General features: G+C 37.3%; 1 protein-coding gene across 1 annotated transcript; it reads right to left on the bottom strand.

The window, feature by feature from the left end:
- Window positions 1–2,191: 2,191 nt before the first annotated feature.
- LOC145800297 (receptor-like protein 6) lies at window positions 2,192–4,853 on the bottom strand. Its single transcript, XM_082889952.1, has 3 exons — window positions 3,746–4,853; window positions 2,609–3,681; window positions 2,192–2,560 (listed from the first exon to the last, which is right to left on the bottom strand). Exons 1-3 carry the CDS (start codon window positions 4,851–4,853, stop codon window positions 2,192–2,194), a joined length of 2,550 nt encoding a protein of 849 aa, XP_082746078.1.
- Between the last annotated feature and the right edge of the window lie 18,631 nt (window positions 4,854–23,484).

Consider the following 23,484-nt stretch of genomic DNA (forward strand, 5'->3'; position numbering starts at 1 on the left):
TACTAGGATAGACTGGAAAGAGCATTTTTATTTTTATTTTTTTTGAATAATATGGTTAAGTTGTTTTTTTTTTTTTTTTTTTTTTTTTTTGCAGCCTCTCTTGGTAAAATAAGCTAACCTAAACTTATGGATTGTCAAATACGTCTTACAAGTCACCAGATAATCTTTCTTTTGCTTTTTTCTTCCTCTTTTTGAATAATATGGTTTACCGATGCTATGAGACCAACAGCTCATCCAACAGTAATACTAACATGAAATTTTTCTTTGGGGAATTATAGCACAGTGGGCTTTAGCAATTTTTTTTTTCAAATACATGAAAATGTTTAGAATTTTAATTATTAATGTTTATAAAGTTTACCTCTTACGTGTAATCTTTTTTCTAATTGGGGAAACTACATCCCTACTATACATATACTGGATTAGTAATTGGTGAAATACCAAGAAAACTACACAAAATGTCAGCGGACTATTGAAGCTATTAGTGTGATTGATTAGACAAGCGAAATTGAGATGAAAAGGAGGGCAGTGGGCTTTTCAGATCCACTTAGCGCAAGGCAAGGAAAACAAGTCTGAAAGGGCTAGCTAAGACAAGGAAACTATAGCTAAAGGCAAGCGAGGACGAATAGAGGGAAGCGAAAGAATCCCTGCCTGCCCTGTAGCTAATCAAAGGAGTGAAGAAAGCAACAGTTAGCGCACTCGTTTTCTTGCTGCCCAAGCAAAACTTGTTTCCAACTGACCCCTTGAATTACAAAAATATGAAGGGGTGCAAGTCTACAGTTTTTTATTTGTATCCCACCAAATAATAACTTGCACCCCACATGTTTTTATAATTTTTTTTTTCTATATCCCACTGCACTGTAATTCTCCGTTTTTAATTTTACACAGAATTTTTATTTTCCCTTTTTCTTTTTCCATACTTTTCGCCATCAACCTCTGGTCGGTTAGTCTAGCAAAACAATAAATTGAATAATTAACACAAATAAAAAAAAATTAAAAAAAAAAAAACAACACCCAATTAGTAGATATTAATGTGTGTTTGAGAGGGAAAAGATTAGGTATATACTTAACTTTTGGCATAGTACACAAAGTGGTTGTCTCGTGACTTGAACCCGTAATCTCAAAGTTATTAGGCCAAGAATTTACCATTAAACCAATAGTCACCCCGTCCCAAACAAATATTATAAATAAAAAAACAAATAATAGAAAATAAATTAGAGTTGAGAACATAATAACTTGTGAAAATCTAGGAGTCGCATTGTCACTGTCCTAAAATTGTTTTTCTTTACCTCATGAAGGTATTAACGAAGTGAAATAATTTCAAGAAAGTGACAGAATTAAATGGGTAATTAAAACAATGTTTGAACACAATAATTGGAGTAATAATATTTTATTTTTATTAAAAATATTCTAACAGCCTACCAATTGGATTTCTAAATTCTCTTATTCATTGGTGTTCTCGAAAGAGAATCCTGAAAAAGAACTTGATCATCATGATTGACATTTTTTTTTTCTTTTCAATCGACTTAACTTAGATCAGTAGCATGATGAACCAAAAGGTTTCTAGGACCTATTATTAAGATTTGTGAATTACAATTCTCATTAACAACATTAATCAACAAGGCAACCAAGATCAGAGCCTCCTTCTCTGAGCTATATAACCTCTCTTTCCATGATTGCCTCTTCCTAGTTGTTGCATACCAAAAATCCTCCAAAGAACATGATCAACATGTCCATAGTACCATCTCCTCCATCTCTTGCAAAATACAAGAGACCATATGATGATTCCCAACCCAACCACAAATCCAATTTCAGCGCTTATGATATCCCAATCAATCTCAATCCCAGAATTCAAATGTTTATTTACTTCAAATGTTGGTAGTGACAAGCCTTCATCTATGCAGCTTGCATTTAAGGGAGGCCCGCATAAGCCTTTATTCCCTTGGAATGAAGCTTCTGTGAATGTTTGGATTTGGTTGCCTCTCGGTATCATCCCCTCTAGTTGATTGAATGAGAGGTTCAAGACTAAAAGGAAAGAAAGGCTTGCAAGCTGTGGAGGGATCTCCCCTATCAGGTTGTTAAGTGAGAGGTCGAGTGATTCAAGCTATTTCAAGTTTCCGAGTGTTGAAGGGACTTGACCTGTGAAGCCATTTTGCGATAAGTTGAGAACATAAAGAGATTTGAGGTCTCCAATCTACTTCGGTATCTTTCCTTGGAAATTGTTGCATGAGAAGTCAATGCTGGTGAAGACATTCAAAATTGTCACAAGCTTCATCTGTAGACCTTTGTTTCTCGCTGCTACCACGCCTTGGTAGTAAAAATGGTTGAGTGATAAGAATTCAAAGCGCAAGTGATTAAGCTTGGATGATGCTTCTTCTTCATTGGCCATCATTGTCTTCCAGTTGAAGAAAAATTGTGGCAGCAGCTTCCCACTAAAATTGTTGGAAGCAAGGTCAACAATTTGAAGCATTGGCCATGCGGGTTTGATTGCTGGACATCCTATGGATCTGTGAAATTTGTTGGATCGCAATACAACAACCCGTAGACTGGTTGAGTTCATCACCTAGCAGGGAAAGGTACCACTTATCAGATTGTTCCCAAGGTTCAAAACCTCTAGCATTGTGCAGTTAGCCAGAGATTCTGGAACCTCCCTTTCTAAGTGATTGTCACTAAGGTCTAGGGTCTGTAAACCACAATTCTCTGGAAATGTCATTGGAATGCTGCTACGTAGATTGTTTTTACTTAAATTCAACACCCCGAGTATGCCATTCCGTCCACTGGCATTCCTTTCAATTAAACATCGCGGTATTGTGCCACTAAAAGAATTGTTAGACAAGGCGAGCACTTCAAGGTAAGTAGCATTGCACATTGATTCGGGGATAAATCCAATGAGGTTATTATCTAAAAGAGAGATAAAATAAACAGAGGAGATGAAATTGCCAATATCGGTAGGGATTGAAGAGGAAAATCTATTGCTCGAGTAATCCACATAGAAAATGTATCTCAATGGTACTGGGATTTTCCCAAGGAGCTGGTTAGAATGCAGGTCAAGGACATCGAGACTACAAATTTCATAGGGTTCCTGAATCTCCACAAGGAAATTATGGGAAAGATTCAAGTAAAGAAGACTGCCATTACCAACTTCCCAAATCCAATTAGGTATTTCCCCATAAATTTGGTTGTTAGAAAGGTCCAAGTGAAACATTAGTGATTGGTTCCTTAGATCAGGAAAACTTTGCAACTTGCAGGAAGCCAGTCTTAATGAGTAGATCTTGGGGAGCAAAGGCAGGCTAAAGTAACTTCCATTTGTTTCGATTGACAAACTGTTGTATGAAAGGTCGAGCCTTCTAAGTTGATGGATGGTCTGGATCATTTCTAGTTGCATAATGCCACTGAAGTTGTTGGAAGAAAGATCGAGGACAATTAAGCTTGTAAGCTCAAAAACTGACATGGGAACAGACCCTTCTAATTTGTTGCTACTCATGTCGAGGAAAGCCAAGGAAGAGGAAGATGCATTTGGAAATTCAGCAATTTGACCTTCAAACTGGTTAAAGGGAAGATCGAGTATCTGCAGTGATGAGAGTGTAAACAGAGACAATGGAATATTCTCTTTAAATGAATTGTGGCGTAGATTGATAGCTACAAGATTCCTAAGGCCTTCAAAGTGGGTGAAAGGAATACGACCTGATAAATCATTATGAGAGAGGTCTATGTGAAAAAGATTTTTTCGGAAATGAAGGGATTGGACCAGTGAACATGTTAACTGACAAATCCAAATTGCCAAGTTGGGTAAGGTTTACCAATGAATTTGGAATTGGTCCGGTGAAATTGCAACTTCCAAGAATTAGTATAGATAACCCCTCAAGATTACCAATAGAATTTGGTAATTTCCCTGAAAAGTTTGTGTAGCCAAGTAAAAGGGTCTGAAAATAGGTTTTCTGAGGAAATTTAGGCAAAGGGCCTTCAAGTAATCCATTGTCTGACAAGTCAAGAGTTTGTAGTGTTGGTACCTTGATGATCTTTTCCGGTAATGTTCCAAACAACTGACAATTTCTGAGACGCAAAGAAGTCAAATTTGAGAAATTCGCAATGAATTCTGGGATAGGGCCAAACAAATTGTTGTCAATTAATTGAATTACTGAGAGAGACCGGAGCGTCTGGAGGGAGGGGTGAAGACGGCCCGAAAGATCACAGTTGGACAAGCTCAGCACTCTCAAATTTGGCAGTGACAATGAAATGGTCTGGCACCAATCATCTCCCTGAGCTGATATTTCCATGCCATCAAGATAGAGTTCTGTGAGCTTTGTAAGGTTCCTAACAAGGATTCTTAGACTTGGCTTCTCAAGTTTTAGTCTAGGACTTCCAAGGAAGTAAAGTGTAGATAGATCGAGCGTAATTAGCCTTGTCAAGATGGAAATCTCTAGGGGAATTTGACCAACAAAGCCTGAGTTAGAGAAGTTGAGATGAACTAACCTAACAAGCTTTCCCAACCCAGATGGAATTTGAGCAGCATTGAAGGAGTTGTTGGCCAAATTCAAGCTCTGAAGATATTGTAGATCAAAGATATTGCTCGTGTTGCCAATCCCACCTGATATTGATTCGCTACTGAGGTCAAGACCGATAACATGGCTATCATTGCATGTCACACCAGCCCAAGAACAGCAATTAGTACTTGAATTCCATGACGTGAGTTTGGACTTGAGCTTGGAGGAGGAAAGGTAAGTGTCAAATGTGAGGCTTTGCTTCAATTCGAGCAAAGTCAATAGCTCATGGTCAAGGCATTGGCTGGGAACGAGATCTAAATTCATTGAAAGTGTGATGAACAAGAAAAGCCATGTGGAGAGCGAGATGTTCATCGAAGGTGGATGTAGAGGCTCTGGCAAGGTTGAACAAAGAGCTATGAATATTCTGGCATTGATGTGTGGTGGTGGTGCTATAAATTTTGAAACTACTTGGGGAGAATTTTGAAAGAGTAATTGTAGTCACATGGCATGCTTATCACTAAAGATTCAGCTCCAGTTATGAAGTCTTCATTCCAGACTTTGTATTCTTCATTCGACATAAATTTTGATGTGATGTTCGAGTTTAAATCTTACTTTTACAAATGTAATTTTTCTTCCCTTATTTCATTCCTATCAATTATAAAAATAAAAATAAAAATTTAATTCTCTGTTTGGATTTTAAATTTATGTAAGAATTTTTTAAGTGAGAGAAAAATGAAATATATTTGTTAATAAAATTGTGAATTTTTTTTTTTTTCTTTGTAAATTTTCTCTCAAATGTAATATCCAAACATAACCTCAAATTGTTATTTGACTACTAATATATAACTTTGTGGGACATTGATACTTTGAGCAATTGTGGATTATATTAGATGATATGTTTTGTTAATCATATGATTTCAGTGTACTGTGGTTAGAAATGTGAGGGAATTAATTAATATAAATGTTATGAATCATAAAAATATATTTTGAAATTTATCTTGAATTGAGTTGTATGGTGAGCTTTAAAATTGGTGTAATATGAATTTTATCTAAAATAATTATAACCTATGGATGTGTTTTTTTAATTTGTAGAATATATATATATATATATATTTAAATTTATAATACTGCAGATTTGTCCTTTGATAGAAGCAATTGGAAGCCATTGGATTGAAGGCGTTCAGATCCTCTAGAGTTTCATTCCCTAGAGTTTCTTTCAATTATTCAAAATGATGTCACTTTGTTGATGAAGAAAAAAAAAAGAGAGAGAAATAAACAGAGCAGCAAGCTGCGCCCTTCCAACTTTGTCATATATGACAATTCAATTGGAATTTGCCCAGCAACATATGCATTTGGCAAATTCAGATATAGACCAGTGACATGACCTGCTTTGTCGCAAGTCACCGCCTTCCAACCACAACAATCGTTTGTTTGAGTCCAATTTAGCTACTTGACAGAAAATGTTGAATTGAATGTGAGGCTGTTCTTCAATTGGAGCAACAATGAGCTCTGATCATTGAGTTTGAGGCATTGGCTGTGTACTGGAACAGTACAAATGCAGAAGATCAAGAGAATAGTGATAGATAAAAGCCAAGCAAAGAATGCAATTCTCATGTTTAAGGGTATTGTGAAGCACAAGCACAACAATGGAATTGAAATGAATTGCTCAAGTTGGGAGTGGTGGCTTCTTTACGAGTCTATTCTTCTAGTAAAATGCCACTTGCAAAATCTAGAGGCTAGTGTTTCAATATTTTCTCCTTCAGTTGTTGCAGTTCCTTTGACTATTTGGCAAAATAGCATCACCTTTCCTTTGTCATGGGATGATAATCTAAAAGGTACTCTTTTGGATATTTTGGTCTGGAGATTTCTCTCTAGCCCATTCCCAGTGACTAGGTATATCATTTGGTCATTTAATTCATAGGGTTTAATACAAGAAATTTTTAAAATTCTTAAAATCAAAAGTTCTAATTTTTTAAAATTGTGATATCATAAGGTCACGTTTTAGTATTTGGACGAAATACAAAACAAAAATGTTTAAGATCCTAAAAATTCTATCAAAAATTATATTAAATGTTTCACATGGGTGTAGGACCTATATGGGATTCACATTGTGTAGGTCCCACACCCATGTGAGACATTTGATAAAAACTTTAATAAAATTTTTAGAATCTCTAACCTTACTCAATTCAAAAAATCTAATCCACTACTTTTCTTGAGTTGATTCAGGTACACTACCCCCTTAGCAGAGGTGCTAAAAGTCTTGGAAAGACTAGCAAGTAATAATGGGTAATAATGGATTGGGTATGAGGTGGGATCCACCAATGACATGTTTGGTTTGGGCATACACTAGAGGATTAAGACTCTAGGTGGATTACTAATCCTCTATATGGGTGGATTAGTTTGGTTAGATTTTGGATGGAATTAGGAAAATAATGAGTAGATTGAGTTTATTTTATATAAAAATGTTATTTTTTTTAATTTTATTTTTATCTTTATCAAATGCACCTATTTATTTTAATATTTTTTTTAAAATATAGATATAATTTTTTTATTTATTTTATATAAAAATAATTTAACAATTCAATCACTAACCATCTCCAATATTATCATCAAAATAAACACACTTTTACTTAATCCATTCACTAATAATCCTCACATTAACAATCTATTCACTAATTATTCTCTCACTAATTATCTTATTCAATTTAATCCGTCAAACAAACGCGGCATAAGAAAAGTAGACATATCCATTTCAATTTATATGATTGTAATATATTATTAAATTTTAAATCAATGATTACTAGGTCAATATGAATTTAAAATCTACCACCTTAACTACTTTTGAAATATAGCAACCTACCCTATGGCCGCTTCAGTAAAAGCCACGAGAATTTGCCACATACTCTGTTTTTACTATTTATTTCTTCTATCTTGCCTAGAAGTCAAGATTGGTGTAATTGATATGATCTGGATCAGCCCAAGAAATGGGTTGGATATCTATCTGCAATTCATGCTCTTGGTGCTTTCACACCCTCTCAAATTTTTATTTATTTATTTATTTTTCTGACAATTACTTCTCGAGAAAATTGAAAAAGATAACCGATTAAGTAAGTTATATCATTAACTTCTCTTCAATGTAAATAATAGACAATGATTTAAACTATCTATTTTTTTAACATAATTTTGTGGTGATCGTATAATTATCGATATCCAATTAACTTAATTTTACACAACTAATCTTCTCAATGAGTTCAACAGGATTGTTAAGTTTTTATAGTTGGCAATTTTGTTTGACAAAATTCCTTTCAACTACAACTTTATTTGCTTTTATGTTTCAGTGTGGCTGTGAGTGTTTAGATGCAAATCTAACCCGAATTATACTTGTGTAGAGGAGTTTGTACTAACATTCTATATCTTTAGCCTTACTTGTTTGCCACTTCGCTGACTATGTACGGCCATTTGTGTGCCCGATCAGTGAAGTGGAACTACCAGTATTTCGACCTGTATTTAGAACTTCTGGAAAACTTGTTTTACCGCTTGAGAGGTGAAGTGTGCGCTCGAGCGGTTGGCCTATATGATTTGCACCGCCTTTAATCACACTGCTCAAGCGGGCAAGTGGTGGCTCGAGCGGTCAACATAACTCTATTTGTTATAAAATACGCTGTTTGCTCGTTTTAGGGTTTAACCCGTCCAGATTTACAGAGGAGAAAAATACAAAGTGTTCTACATTGGAAGGCGTTTTTATATAAGTTTCCTTAATATATAGAAGGTAATCGATTAATCAATGAACTATAGAGTGTCAAACATCAATGGTTAATTTTTTTGTTTTTTATTTTTTATTTATTAAGAGAGAGCTGTTCATCGGTAGATTCTAGGGAACTTGGACCTAAAACTTTTATATTATGTTTGATCACTTTCCCACATTGGCCCCTACAGTTTATTTTTTTCTCAATTTGGCCATTTATGTTCAAGTTTTTCTCATTTTACTCCTAAAACTAACTTATGTTCAAAATTAAATAGAAAATGTTCGATAACAATTACATAACATAAAAAATATTATTATATTGATATTTGAGTTTATGTCAAATGTGTGAGTTATATATAACAAAATATTTTTATGTCACGTGACTGTTAATATGTCATTTTCTGTTTAATTTTAATAGAAATTAGATTTAGGAGTAAATTGGAAAAAACTTGAAACATAAAGGGTCAAATTGAGAAAAAATAAATTTTAAGGGCCAAAGTGGGAAAGTGACCAAAAATAAAGGGGCCAAAGTGTAATTTATCCATGTATTTTTGTAATATATCTTATATATTTTCGTGATAAATGTTAATTTTTTAGTAGAACTACGACAATTTATAATTCAGAAATAAACTTACACATTTTTGTAGTAATATTACATATATTTATAGTAATGTTACACTTTTTATGATAAAAAAATATGTAACTTTAATTATGAACTATAAATTATCAAAACTTCACTAAAATTATATAATATTTATTATAAAAATAAGCAACAAAAGTTACACATTATTTGCTATTAATTATCACAAGATAGTTCCAACTGTGGTCTTTAAAAAGCAATGATTGACTACCATGTGGCTGCTATAGGAAGCAGGAAAATACGTAGGAAAATGCTAGGAAATTAAGTACGAAGATGTTAAGAAAACGAGTAAAACATAAGTCATTGAAGACACTGGTGGCACGAAAAGGTTTGCTGATGAGGTTCGCCTTTTTTAGTTTTTGGTTGTGTTTGGAAATATTTTTGAAAAACTTTTGATGTATCACTTATTTTATGGCTTTTTGACTATGAACACAAGTTGATTTAGATTTTGTTGACTGGACTCGACAAGAAATTTCTAGGAAAATAAGCATAGTCGACAAGAAATTTCTACGAAAATAAGCATAGTCCAAAGTCATGGAAGACGCTAAAGACTTGCTACAACTAAAAATTTAATATAACAATATTGTTATTTTATCGTTGATATATAGCATCACAGTTTAATAATAAATTATCAAATAAAATAAGGGGAGAGGTTTCTCTCTAGTCTACTATTGGGTCTGTGGGATCCATCACGGGTCTTGTTTTGATAATTCGAACCGTTCAATGTGTAGAACTCGTCGAATATTTTATACTTGCAAAAAATCACATTGATCAGATATCGGTAGTCTCTTGATCGAAACACATTTTTGTCAATAGTAAATATAATTTTAAAAATTAACTACTAACAAAAATGTGTTCCAATCAAGGGGTTACCGATATCTGATCAAAGTGATTTTTATAGGCATAAAGTACTCGAGGAGTTCTACATGTTCAACGAGTCGGATTATCGAAATGAGACCCATGGTGGAGCCTACGAACCCAACAATATATTCCAATCCACTATGTGGATCGGAGAGAAGTCATCTCCTAAAATAAGTGACCCTGTTCATTTAAATGTAAGTACAACTCAACTACCTGATTATAAAAAATTAAAAAAAAAAAAAAAAAAACATGTAAAGTCTAGGTGATTTCCGGCACGATCTCCGGCAACTTCTAGGAAGTTCCAAAACCACTCCTCACTCATTTTCATCTGGTCGCGTCTCTCTCCCAGGAGGGGGAGTTGCAAAAGTGTAACAACCCCGACCTCTGATTAATGTCAATCCATGATTAATTAAGCCTAATTAGCAATTAAGGTGAAATTCTGAATTAAACTGCATGTGTGTGTTGCATTGTTTGTGTCTATATCTGTTAGGTGTAGGAAGACCTGTTCACGTTTTAGTTTCGGCTTGCGAATTGAAGGCCTTATTGGCATCCGATTACGAAATTGACTTGATTTATATGCTAATTAGGGTTTATAGAATTTTATAGTAGGCTCGATTGAAATTCGATTTGGAGTGATTAAATTAGATTAGATTAATGCCCACTAATTAACCATATTAAGCACATTTTGTTTAATGGCCTAGTTAAGGCCTTAGTGGCTCTATTAAACACAAAAGCACCTCCACTCACTCCTTTCTCCATCTTACATGCATCTTTGAGTCCTCTAAGACCCAAAAACGTAAGAGAGGGAGAGAATTGAGGAATTGGGGCCCTAGGTTCAGGATTTGAATTCAACAAGAGGGGAATTGCTAGAATTGTGGTGAATCATGAAGAGCTAGAGAAATTTAACTTCAACCCTTGAGAATTCACGTCACTAGGTAAGACATCAAGCTCTTGGTTGTGAAATTGAACTAGATTTTGTAAGATTTCAAGCAAATTAATTGAATTCATGTAAGGTTGGGCTAGGATTGAAGGAAGTCAAGCTGTTCCATGCATGCATGCATGTTTCATAGCATTTTGAAGATTGATTTTCAAGAATTTCCTCATGCATGTGTTGAGTTCACTTTAATTTCGGGAAAACAATGAGTTTCATGTTATTTAGTAGCATTTGATCATGTTTTGAAGAGCCTTAGTTCAAAGAAGTTCATGCATGTTATGTTCATGAATTAATCTTGAGCTTCAAGTTGAATTTTACACAATTGGCATGCTTTTGGGCCATGATTTCTTGTTTTAATCCTTTAAACATGTTGTTTTATGAGTCTCTAAGTGTTTTCCAAAGTCTTAGGCCCAGAAAATTGAGTTTGATGCATTTGAGGTTGAATTTAAGCTTGGTGATCAAATCTGGAAATTCCAGAAATTTGATCCATGCTTGAGCGGGGTACTTCACGCTTGAGCGTGCACTCTATGTACATGAACTTCTGCTCGAGCGTCGAGAGTCATGCTCGAGCGTGAAATGCATATGCCCAGAAGTTCATATGTTTTGCAGTCCGCTCAAGCGAGGGAATTCATGCTCGAGCGAGGGTCTGAGTCTCACGCTGCGTGAAAAACATGCAACCAGTACTTTTTCAAAAGTTTGCAGTTTGCTCGAGTGGGGAAAGCCACGCTCGAGCGGAGCTTCATTGTCTGCATATCCGCTCGAGCGTGGACCTTATTTTCAACAAGTTTTGAAAAATATTTTCCAATACATTTTTGTATCATCATTCCATCCTAGGTATTCCTAGGCCATGTTTAAGACTCCATAATGAGGATTAAAGGTTAGAAACGCACTAAGAACAAACGAAATAAGTTATGTACAATTCGAACGTGTGTTTTAGGTGTGTATCTGTTATGTGTCATGTAGGTCATGTGTCGTATACCGTTTGACTAGTCTGCCCCGACTGTCTGCCTCGAAGCCAACTGTGAATAATAACTTAGTAAAGCTTTGTTCAACTTTATTTACTTTCTGTATGATGAATTAAGATTTGTTTTCTGAAATGCTATGTTCTGTACAATGAATGATTGTCCAATTTTTTATATGTATTCATAGCATCCTTAGCATCATGTATCTGTTGGCTGTTACCCAGTATCAGAGGTCCCATCATGGGACTTATTATGTCTGTCATCTGCTACCCGTACTGGAGGCTCCACCATGGAGCTCAGCATGTTTATTCTCTATTACTCGGATCCGGAAGTTCCTTTATGGAACTGGTTATTTATAACCACCATATGTCTGTATCTGTTCTGTATCTGCTCTGTTAGCGCTAATGGATGTACCATGTATGATTAAGCAAGACTTATGACTTCTGTATATGATCTGAACAAGAATATGAATATGAATTTGTTATGAAAACGAATTATGATTTCTGAATCTGTATGGACTCATTCATTAAAACTCTTTACTCCGTTATTATTCACTGGGCTTCCGCTCACTATTTATATTATGTATGTAGGTGAGCAAGCACGTGACTAGGGCCAGAGTTGACGGCCTACGTTCAGTTTTTGTCAACCAACCCTTGCACCTCCCGAGGAGGTTCCCGATGAAGTTCGGTTTTGTGTTTGTTTTTGTAATCTGTATTAGGCCATGTTGTTATTAAGTCGTGGGTGAGATTTTTGTCCTGAACGCCTAAGTGTGTTGTGTATATATATATATATATATCATGTGTGTTGGCTTCACTCGCATTTCATAAAAGTTTGAAGCTTTACTGTCTCTTGTATGTTATCACAGCTCTTTGGACCTTGTCTATTTTGTATATTTGTTTCCGCAGCCCCTATCTATATGCTAATCTATCAAGAGGCCTTTGGTAATCCAAGGATTACTGGCTGGTTACGATACTAAACCTACAGGGACGGGTTTGGGTCGTGACAAAAAGTATGATGTAACAACCCCGACCTATGATTAGCCTATAACCTATAATTAAGAATGCTTAATAAGTAATTAAGATGAAATTCTGCATTAATTTCATGTGTTATGTGTTATTTGCATTTATATATGTTCATGGTAGGAATATCTGTCTGCATTACTGATCTGTTATGCAAATTGAAGGCCTTATTGGCTACAGAACATGAAATTGACTTGGTTTATGTGTTATTTAGAATTTTTAGAAAACTATTATAGGTTTAATTTAAATTTGATTCGGAATCAAATAATTAGAATAAAATAATGTAAATTAATTAACTTAAGCCTAGAATTAATTAAGCCCCACTAAGTAGCCTATATAAGGCCAAAACAACTCTAGGATTCTCTCATACACCACTTCATCTTCATTCCTTGAGCCTGGAAACGTGAGAAAGAAAGAGAGACCAAGCAAAGAGATTAAATTCAAGAAGATTAAGGGAGAATTGCTAAGATTGATCAAGAATTGAAAGGAATTGGCGATAGTTGTCCAAGCCTAGCTAAAATCTAAGGGAATTGTCGACTTTAGGTAAGAAATTAACTCACACTCTATGAGTTTAAGTTACGTTATACATGATTCAAAGAGAATTATGTTTAGATGGTAGACTTTAACATGATTTATGCATGCATGCTCATTTTATCATGATTTGAGGTTGTTTTCCAAAAATTCCCACATGCATATGTTCATCTTGCCTTTGTTCTGAGAATTCATGAAGTTTCATACCAAATTACTTCAATAGCTCTTGTTTTGAAAGCTTTGAAGTCAAAAAAAATTAATGCATGTTATGCTTTCAACATTCTAAGTTTGATTTTGAACAATTGGCATGCTTTTGGGCCTTGATTTTGTGTAATTGTGATACCCCTGTTCCGTAATATGCTAAATTGGTCCTTAATTTGAATATGATTATGTGTTCAGCATGATTTTATGTGCCATTATATGAATATATGTGATTTTGCAATTCTATCTGTTCACTGTGGGAATATCTGTTTGAGTAAACTACTTTGGGAATTAAATTGAGGGCCCTATCGGCCACAGAACCCGAAATTAATTACGCCATTGTGATTGGCATAATTTTTAGAGCCTAAGGTGAAATTTAATTGAAAATTGATTCGGGTTAAATTAAACCGATTAAATTGATGAATTAGAGCCCAACTACTTTATTATTATAATCTTGGCCTTAGTGGGTTTTGTTGTCAAGCTTTAAACACTCAATCTCTCTCTCCCTAGCCTCATTTTGACTGATAATAAACTCAAAGAAGAGAAGAGAGGGTCGGTTGGAAGAAGAGAGAATAGGAGATTGAGGGTTGGCTTAAGCATGGAAATTTTGGAGGTTAAGCTCAAGAATTGCCATAGATTGTGAAGATTAAACTCCTTGGTGAGTAATTCATGCATTTTTAGTCATCATCTTGTGAATTCAAGCTTAATGGATGGCCAAGAGCATGAATTAGTTTGAATGTGAAGGGATTGAGTTGTATATGTTGAATTTCAAGCTAATAGAAGCATGCATGTAAAGAATTGTTATAGATTTCCATGTTTGAGCTTACTTTGTGTAATCTATATTGAAGTTTGAATGAAATCCATGGGTATGAACACTTCTTCACCAAATAAGTTGTGAATAATGTGTATTTCTTACATGCGAGAGTAGATCATGAAAGAGCAAGCTTTGCATGTTGAAACTTGATATGTTGGTGATGAATTTGGATTAATTTGAGGCATGCATGTAAATGACATAAGAAATTGAGCCTCCTAATGTTGTAATTTTTTATTGGTAGCATGTTAGCATGAGTAAATGTGAATTTTGAGCCATAACATGCATAAATTGTGGGTTGAAAGTCGAGGTGAAGCTCAAGAACTCAATCTGGAATTTTTAGAATTTTGACTTCCGCTCGAGCGGGGGAAGGGCCGCTCGAGCGGAGAAATCGTGCTCCCAGCACTTTTTGCAGAGTTGGATGTCCGCTCGAGCGGGATATCTCACGCTCGAGCGGGGAGTTTTGCATACAGGCCTTCTGCTCGAGCGCTCTATTCCACGCCCGAGCGTATTTTTCATGCAACCAGTACTTCTGCAGGCCTTAACGGTCCGCTCGAGCGGGTAAGTTGACGCTCGAGCGGGGACCCTGTTCTCTGAAATTTTATATGCTCGTTCTGTGTTTTGTTTTCTGTTCTCTTTCACTTGTAAGCACTCTTAGGCATGTGTTAAGCATTGTAAATGAGTTAATGAGATAAGAATAAAGCCTAAAGAGGAATATGTGAATTAAAGAACGGGTTGAATTGATAATGACCCTTTTGTGTTCATGGAATGTGTAGGGTCAAGCTCCAGGGCGAATCCACAAGCCGATCACTGTGAGTAATATCGATATTCGAATAATTGTGAATGTCTAATTGTTTATTCCCTTATAAGCTTTATGATTTGCTGATTGGGATTGTGGACAAAAGTCTGACATGAAAATAATTGGACCTAAGGTCGTTTTGATAGAAATGAATGGACCAGAGGTCGTTTTGATAGAGATGAATGGACCAAAGGTCATTTTGATAGTAATGAATGGACCGGAGGTCGTTTTGATAGAAATGAATGGACCGAAGGTCGTTTTGATGTACATGAACGGACCGAAGGCCGTTTTGACACATATGGATGGACCGAAGGTCGTTTTGACATGAATGAGTGGGCCGAAGGCCGTTTTGACACGAATGAGTGGGCCGAAGGCTGTTTTGCCACAAATATATGGGCCGAAGGCCGTTATGACATAAATGGATAGGCCGAAGGCCGTTTTGACATAAATAAATGGGCCAAAGGCCAGTATGTTTGGAACTACAGTCACTTGATCTAAACCTTGCATAAATGTACATATGTTAAGTAGGGATATGAATTGGGCCCAAGGCCGTTTGGAGTATGTTGTCCTACATATTGTTTATATGACTTCTGTATTTGATATTATTCACTAGGCTATCGCTCACGCTCATTCATGTGTTTGTAGGTGAGCCGAGGGAAGTCCAAACCCAACCCCAGTGAAGTCTGCCAGGAACAACATGAGTTTTGAGAAAGTCAGCCTTGTGTCTCACGCACGAGACCTATCCTTGCCATTTTGTTATATAACTATATTTTGTCTTGCTGGCAAGGACTTTATGTATATTTGTAAATAGTCTGCCATGGGTTGACTTAGTTGGATGATCCTATCTGTAAAGAATTTTATGGTACTGTACTTTTGACGTGGGTTATTAACGTATATGAGTATGGTTTGTTTTGAAGTGCATATCAGCACGGCTCTATGGACAAAGTTTTTTATTATTGTTTCCGTTTGGCCCCTTTACTCTGTTGGGTTATGTCTATTTTGGTTTGAGGCCGTAGGTAATCTCAGGATTACTGGCCGGTTACGTCCTTAACCTATAGGGGCGGGTTCGGGTCGTGACAGTAATGATCTTTAATTCATGATGTTTTGCAAGTTTATAAGTGTTTTCTCAAGTTTTGGGCCCAAAAAGATGCGTTTTGTTGGTTTGAAATTGAGTTTTGAAGCTTGAACATCAATCTGGAAATTCCAAAATTTTGCATCTCCGCTCGAGCGACAGAACCTGTACTTGAGCGACCACACTTATTTTTGTACCTCCGCTCGAGCGAAGAAGTCTAAGCTCGAGCATAAAATTCATGCTTCTAGAAATTTACAAGTTTTGCAGACCGCTCGAGCGACAAGAATTGCGCTCGAGCGAGGATATTATTTTTTCAGTCTTGTGCTCCAGTGATCATCAAACAACCATTGAGCAGAAAAAATCATGCAACCAATACTTTTGCAGAGTTTACAGACCACTTAAGAGACCGAAATTGCGCTCGAGCGACTACCCTTATTTTTGCACCTCCGCTTGAGCGAAGACCCTATTTTCCACAAATTTGACTAAGTGTTTTGAATCACAATTTGACATCCTCATTGCATCCTAGGAATTCTTAAGTCCTAATTAAGACACAATAATGAGGATAAGACTTAGAAATACACTAAGAACGAAACGAAATAATTTAAGTACTATTCGAGTGTGTGTTTCAACATATGTATCCGTTTTGTGTTTATAGAGGTCACGCGCCATAAATCACTTGATCCGTCTGCTATATTTGTTTTGCTATTGGAGCCATCTTTGAGTAATGACTTTGTAAAGTTATGTTCACGTTTAAGTATTTTCCTATATGATATGATAACAAATTATTTGTTTTCTGAAAATATCAATGAATGATTGTCCATATATTGAATAGTATTCGTGGCATCCTTAGCATATGGCCCTTGTCCGGGGGTAACAATACTGTGATCTATGAGCACAAGGCCCTTGCCAGAGGATAATAATACTGTGGTCTTATGGCCCTCGCCCGGGGGTAACAATACCGTGGCTTAAGTATGTTATCTGTTCCCAGTACCAGAGATTCCTTTATGGAACTAGTCAAGTATGACCCTTAGTGCTCTATATCTGATCTGTTAGCACTAATGGATGTACTACATATGATCATTTATGAAATTAAATAAGTACATGCATCTAAACTCTAAATAAGAATATGAATCTGTTTCTAATCCGAACTCTGCTTTTCGAATCTGATATGGGACATCATTCATTAAACCCTTTACTCAGTTATTATTCATTGGACTTCCACTCACTATTTATATTATGCATGTAGATGATCAGGAGTGTGACCAAGCTTAGTGATGGCTGCCTAGAAGTCTGTTGTCAGCCAACCTTTGCGTCTCCCGAGAAGGTTCCTGTCTGAAGAAGTCAAGTTTTGTGGATCGTGTTAAGGACTTACTTTGTTTTTGTTTATCCGTACACTAGACTAAGTCCATTTTGATACTATCTGTATGGTGATGCATGACTTATGTAATTTTGATGTCATATGTATATATTTAAGTTTTACATTTATTGTCCCATATATTGTCCCATATATTTTGATGTCACGGTGTCCTAGGCGCACCAATGCACATGCAATGCAAAAAGACACATAAATGAAATCAAAACAAGATATCACGAGTTCGAGTCAAGCTATCCAAACTCCCTAGCGGAGTCGCCAGAAACTGTAGACGCGCCCTCGGGCCTCATGCTACAGTTCGGACTCAATTGGTGTCACGGTCCTGTATCTAATCTCGCAGAGTGCAATGCAAGACCGATGAATCATCAAAGAGTCCAAATCTGGAAAATCGTTTTTGAAAACAGATTTTTTTGAAAGAAGTGCCAAACATGGACTGCTTTGCCAGATATAGAGTCGCCACCTAAATATTTTATTTTGGAAAATTTAGGAAACCCTGACTCGTTTGCCTAAGGCCACATGTCCGTCATCACCAAAGTTGCCTCCGCTCGGGAACTTGGGTACTATTAGGGAAGGTCAGCTATGAGCACCCCCTCTCGCCCGATTCGAAGATCGGCCTCTACTAACCATGATATCCATTTTTGAAAACGTTATGTGTTCTTATTCTGGTTATTAGCCTAGAATTACTATGTTATGCGCACAGCAAACAAGTATAGACCAAATCGCCTAAATTGGAACAAAACATTTCATGCTTGTTTTGAAAATGGTTTGCTACTCGCAAGTAGGCTAAAAATGTAGATTTCGCCACCCTCAGGTGGGCTTTAGAAAAGATGATTTTGCCACTATCTAGTGGGCTTAAAACTCACAGTTTTAATGCATTATCCCAATTTAGTTAATTCAACCTCCATCCACAGGCATTCAAGCAGTTATATCACATAAGCAGCTAGCCTCATGGTAATCATGCTATTATGGCAACACTCACACGTATGTGGTATGCTAAAGCACAAATGCTTACCGAGTACTCCAAGCCAGAACAGAAGCTAGTTAGTAATCACGTGCATGATCCTAGTTCATGTTGAGATGGCTAATGCAACACATGCAAGATGCAACTACAATAGGCTCGGCTATCCTAAAGATGGCATGTGAAAATGCTACAACTAACAGGTATTCAACTTGGAATTGAAATACAAGTGCAGTTAGTATGATGTACCGAGCCCGGTGCATGTAAGACGAATGAATGGATGCAAACATCCTATCACACTATATGCTAATTGAAGCATGTCCTAGACTAACCATCGAAAGCTAGTAAATAAAAGGGAAGAAAGACGTGGGGTTGGGAGACATACACACACTCACGCATACTTATTACACAATTGCCCTCACTCGGAGGGTTCGAATAAATATTACAGTCTGAATAAATAATACTAAATTAATTATTACAGAATTTCTAATTAATTAACAAATTAAATGCAGAAAGAAGGTGGCCACAGCCCCGCCTCGGGATGCGTGAATGATGCATGCTTGACTCGTCTCGCTCAGAAACTCGCTGCCATAGCACTATTGCCTCTGTTTACACTACCTTGCCCCTCTAAAAATTCTGAAAGTTCCCAGCACTGCTCCTTGAGCGTTCTGGAATGTTACCGGCCAAAAGAATATACTACCGGCCATGGGAATACTCTCATCGGCTAAATATTGTGCTCTCGGCCAAACATTCATTGCCGGTCGGCACTAAACACTGTCGGCCGGCCAAATATTCCTGCTGAAACCTGCAGTTGACAGCAGCAGAGGGCAAGCAGTGTATGGCATGGATTTTTTAAGCAAATGTATGCATGGACACACTCCCTATCATGTTATGGACTCAAGGGAGCGTGGCCCTCGACCCTCGGGGCATCAATTGCGCATTTCGATGCATGATGGCCCAAAAGGCCAAGTATGCGATTTCAATGTGAATGAATGCAACAAAAGAGATGAGTGCCAACACCCTATCATATTGAGGTCAAGGGCATTGGCTACCGAGGGTTGAGATGTGTTTCGTCACTTGGAGTACGGACACTTCTCACCCCTCAAGTTTGGTTTGACACCCCAAACCAAACAATGCAATGTATGTATACAAACTTGGCTCAAAGATGCAACATGAGGCTAAGATGCAAAACATGCCAAATGTGATGCAAGCTAAACATGTAAATGTACAATGCTAGGCATGTAAGATGCAATGCAATGCAATGCAATCAAACATGTAAAGCTAAGACATGAAATGCAACTAGCTAATAATATGTAAGCATGCAAGTATGATACAATGCAAACATGAAACCAATGCAACATGATCATGCAATGGTGGACCTAAGACACAAAGGGCAGACCTCAACCCACTCCCAAAACAGTAACCAAAAATGCCAAAAAGGATGGATAAATGTTCACACAAACATGCATACTAATAGGCCCAAAACAAGAAGCATTCTACTACAACTACCCCAAACACTCATGACATGCATCATGTAACCAAAAACAGAGTTTTAATGTACCAAAATAAGTCCCAAAACCCACTGTTATGGAAACTCAAAGCCTAAAACACATAGGCATGTACAATGCTCATTTCAAGGCACAACAAAACAACTCCCCTAAAGCATGAAAGAGATGATGAGTGTATGCATACAAGCATGATTTATGGACTGAAACATGGTCCCTAATGATTCCAAATCATGAGAATAAGCTAGGCTAAGCATGCTAGAGACCCACATGCTCAAGGCTCACAAGCCAAAATGCAAAGAGGCTACCCTAAACATGAAAAATATGACTAAAACAGCCCCCAATAGTCCTTGAGCATGGCAAAATAATGCTAAGACCTTCATGGAGTTAAGCTAGAGCATGCAAGAATCATGGCCTAAATGCATGGCTTACTTCTAGGCAAAATGGAGGAATGCAAGGCAAGTATACTATGCATGTAAGGGACCACAAATCTGACGAAAAACAGAGGCAATAAGTGACCAAATAACATCCAAAAACTTCTGAAATGGGGCCAAATACAACCAAGCATACATGCTACCCTTATGAGCCAAAAATGAGGGCAAAAGAGAGATAAAGGGAGAGGGGTGTCCCTCCCCTATGCAAGACCTCAAAACCTCTTCTTTACCACTGAAAATCCACTAGATTTCAGTGGTGAGAAGGCTAATACTCAAGGGTAACCAAAGCTTAGCAAAGAGAGCACCAGAAGGGCCAAACAAGGCCTAAGAGGGGGAGATCGACCCCCAACACCAAAACAACCTTAATGAAGTATCTTAAGCATGCAAATACAAGACTTTTTTCAGTTATACACAAAGTCTAAAACAATGAGCAAGATAGGAAAAAGTCTAGTGCAAGATTAGGGAATCTAAAGTAAAAGAGTTACCCTTGAAGAACCCTTGATGAATAGCAAGTGCAGCCTTCTTCTTTTGATCAAAACTAGTCCAAAACCTCAAGAACAAACCCTCAAAGCCTCTCAAATTCGAAGTATGGTGTAGTAGTGTGTGTTTGTGTGCAAAACTAAGGATAAAATACACCTCAAGGCCCTCAAACACACACAAATGATGAGAGAGAGGGAGATATAGAGAGAGAAGGTATATCTCAGATGTATATATGTATATCCCTCTGGTTTTTTTGCTGAACCCAACAAAGGAGAATGAGGGGCTCTATATATAGACAAAACAAAGGTTTGAAGCTTCTCAAAGAAGCTAAACAAAAAAGAGGTCAAAGGGGGCAAAGGGGACAAGGCTTCCTGAGGAAACTAGGACAGCTGGCAAGCTTCTTGAGGAAGCTTTGACAAAGGGTCAAGCTTCCTCAAGAAGCTTTGACCAAAAGGGTGCAAAAAGGGCAAAATAGCCACATGTATGCCCCGGGGCAGGTTTGGTGCATTCCAGCTGGCACAGCTGGCATGCACCATGCCTAAAAAAGGTAAAAAGGTGCTACCGGCCAGAAAAGGAGGTCACCGGCCAAACAGATGGCCGGCCGACCATACTGAGTGCCGGCCGGCCAATGGTATAATTCACCAATGGCCGGTAGCCTCAAAACATGGCCGGTGGCCTCAAACCAAGGCCGGTGGGTGTCAGGGGTAGCTAACAAGCTACTTTCTACCCTTAGAAGCAAAAACACAAGTGTTTGGTGCAAAACTAAACACAGAACAGTCGAGTTGAGAGATCCTGAGGCAAGGCGCGTAGCCGAGACCTCCGGGAACTCAAAACGAAACACAAACATGAGTAATCACCGAGTGTTCGAGCGGTGACGTCCAAGTCTTGAGGACGGTCAAAAATGGGGTGTCTACAATTGTATTTGTATATTTGCTTCCGCAATTCCTTATATTTTGTTATTCTAATAAAAGGCCTTTGGTAATCACAGGATTACTGGCCGGTTATGGTGCTAAACCTATAGGGGCGGCTTTGAGTCGTGACGTATGATCTATCTATCGGCTATGCAATGAGCCGTATTCGATCTCCTTTTCCGGCAGTGAACTAGTCTTCCCCTCCCTTGTTCTCAATCCAGATTTAGTCTTGGTTTATGCTTTGGTTTTCTTGAAATCCCTGTTAACCTGCAATATTTAGGAAGTTTGTAGGTGTGGTTCTTCTCTGCACTTAGGGTTCTCTTTGTTTGGTGTTTTTTAAGCTTTTGTGATGTATTTTCTTTACTATTTGAGGTCTCTTTTGCTAGTTGGTTTTTGGGTCTTTCTTGGTGCTCTTGGAAGGTTTGTCACTATGGTGAAAAAAAGATTTTTGCTCAAGTCTATTCCGGTCATTAAGAGGCTATCAAGGACAGAAAAAGGTAAAGGTATTGCGACAGAAAGTGACTCAAATCATAACAATTCGCAATATTTGTTGCAAGATGATATGATTTCGTTTTTGGACCCCTTTGAAATTCCATTTATCAATGATACACTAGATGATGATTTTCGTATTGATTGGGAAAAGGTTGAGCAGACTTTTCAAAATAGGGATTTTGCAGCTATAGATGATGATATTGGTATGAATGGTAGTGCCTTTTCTAAATTCCCTCCTAGGTTCCCATCAAATTTTCCAATTAAGTGTGGCATAGGAGTTGATTCTAGTGAGGGGGGTTCATCAGGAAGCACACGTTCGTATGAACATAATGGTAGCGGGGTAGGAAGGGGCACAAGTGGAGCCACTCTAAAAATGCCTATCAAGTGAAAGAAAATGGTGATATTGGGCAGAAATGTTCTTTTTATTGATGATAGTCTGCGCCACAACCTTAATGATGGTGGTACATTCGGATTCCTTCATTGCCAGTGCCACAACCCAAACCCACTCCTATAGATTTAGCATTGTAACTGGCTAGTAATCCTGGGATTACCGAAGGCCTCTGAGACAGATTAGCTTAATATTAGGGACTAGCGGAAGCAAATAACAAATATACAACTTCTATTAAACTGTGCAGACTTATATGAGATGAAAAAATTTTAAACTTTTTATATACATATTTACACATCGCCCTTTGTAGACACCCCATTTTTGACCGCCCTTAAGACTTGGGCACTATTGATGGTTTACTTGGTAAAGAAAGGTGTGCAGGGCAAAGGTTCAGTTTCTTCGACAAGGAGAGAGTCAAATCTCAACTTCATATCCCTTTTGGACCAAAACAATCTTGATCAAAAGATTTTAGACCTTGAAACCCTCTCTTTCAAAATGTTTTGAAAATAAAGTTCCTACGATGTTCCGATGCTCGCATTTCGTTAAATGTTGCGCCTTTCGGTAAACCGAGCAAGGACGAAGTGGAAATGAATGAAAGAGAGTTGAAATCTTTGAAAAATATTTCAAAACACCTTGTTTAGGGGTTTGGATTTGAGGAAAATTGGAGAAGAGGGAAGAAACCATGTTGAAGAAGAAGGTGGGTATGAATCGCTAAGAGAGAGAGCCGAGCGGTCCTTGCTAAATCATGCCTATTTGTCTATACACTTGGATTTTAACTATGAGGCCACCACCGTTGGAAAGCTTACTTCTAGGGCTTCATTTTGCACTCAAGAATCTCCTAAAGCCAAGTCTGGATGGGGGAGATAGGGTTGGTTGAAGTAGGGCATC

The sequence above is a fragment of the Camellia sinensis genome, chromosome 10 (assembly GCF_055761805.1).
Source record: "Camellia sinensis isolate YWXY chromosome 10, ASM5576180v1, whole genome shotgun sequence".
Taxonomy (NCBI): Eukaryota; Viridiplantae; Streptophyta; class Magnoliopsida; order Ericales; family Theaceae; genus Camellia; species Camellia sinensis.

Coding starts and splice junctions, on each gene's coding strand:
- LOC145800297 (XM_082889952.1), bottom strand. CDS start 4,853: ATGAACATCTCGCTCTCCACATGGCTTTTCTTGTTCATCACACTTTCA. Junction 3,682..3,745: donor GTCAGTTAACATGTTCACTG/GTCCAATCCCTT, acceptor ATGATTTATCAG/GTCGTATTCCTTTCACCCAC. Junction 2,561..2,608: donor CTAACTGCACAATGCTAGAG/GTTTTGAACCTT, acceptor TTTCCCTGCTAG/GTGATGAACTCAACCAGTCT.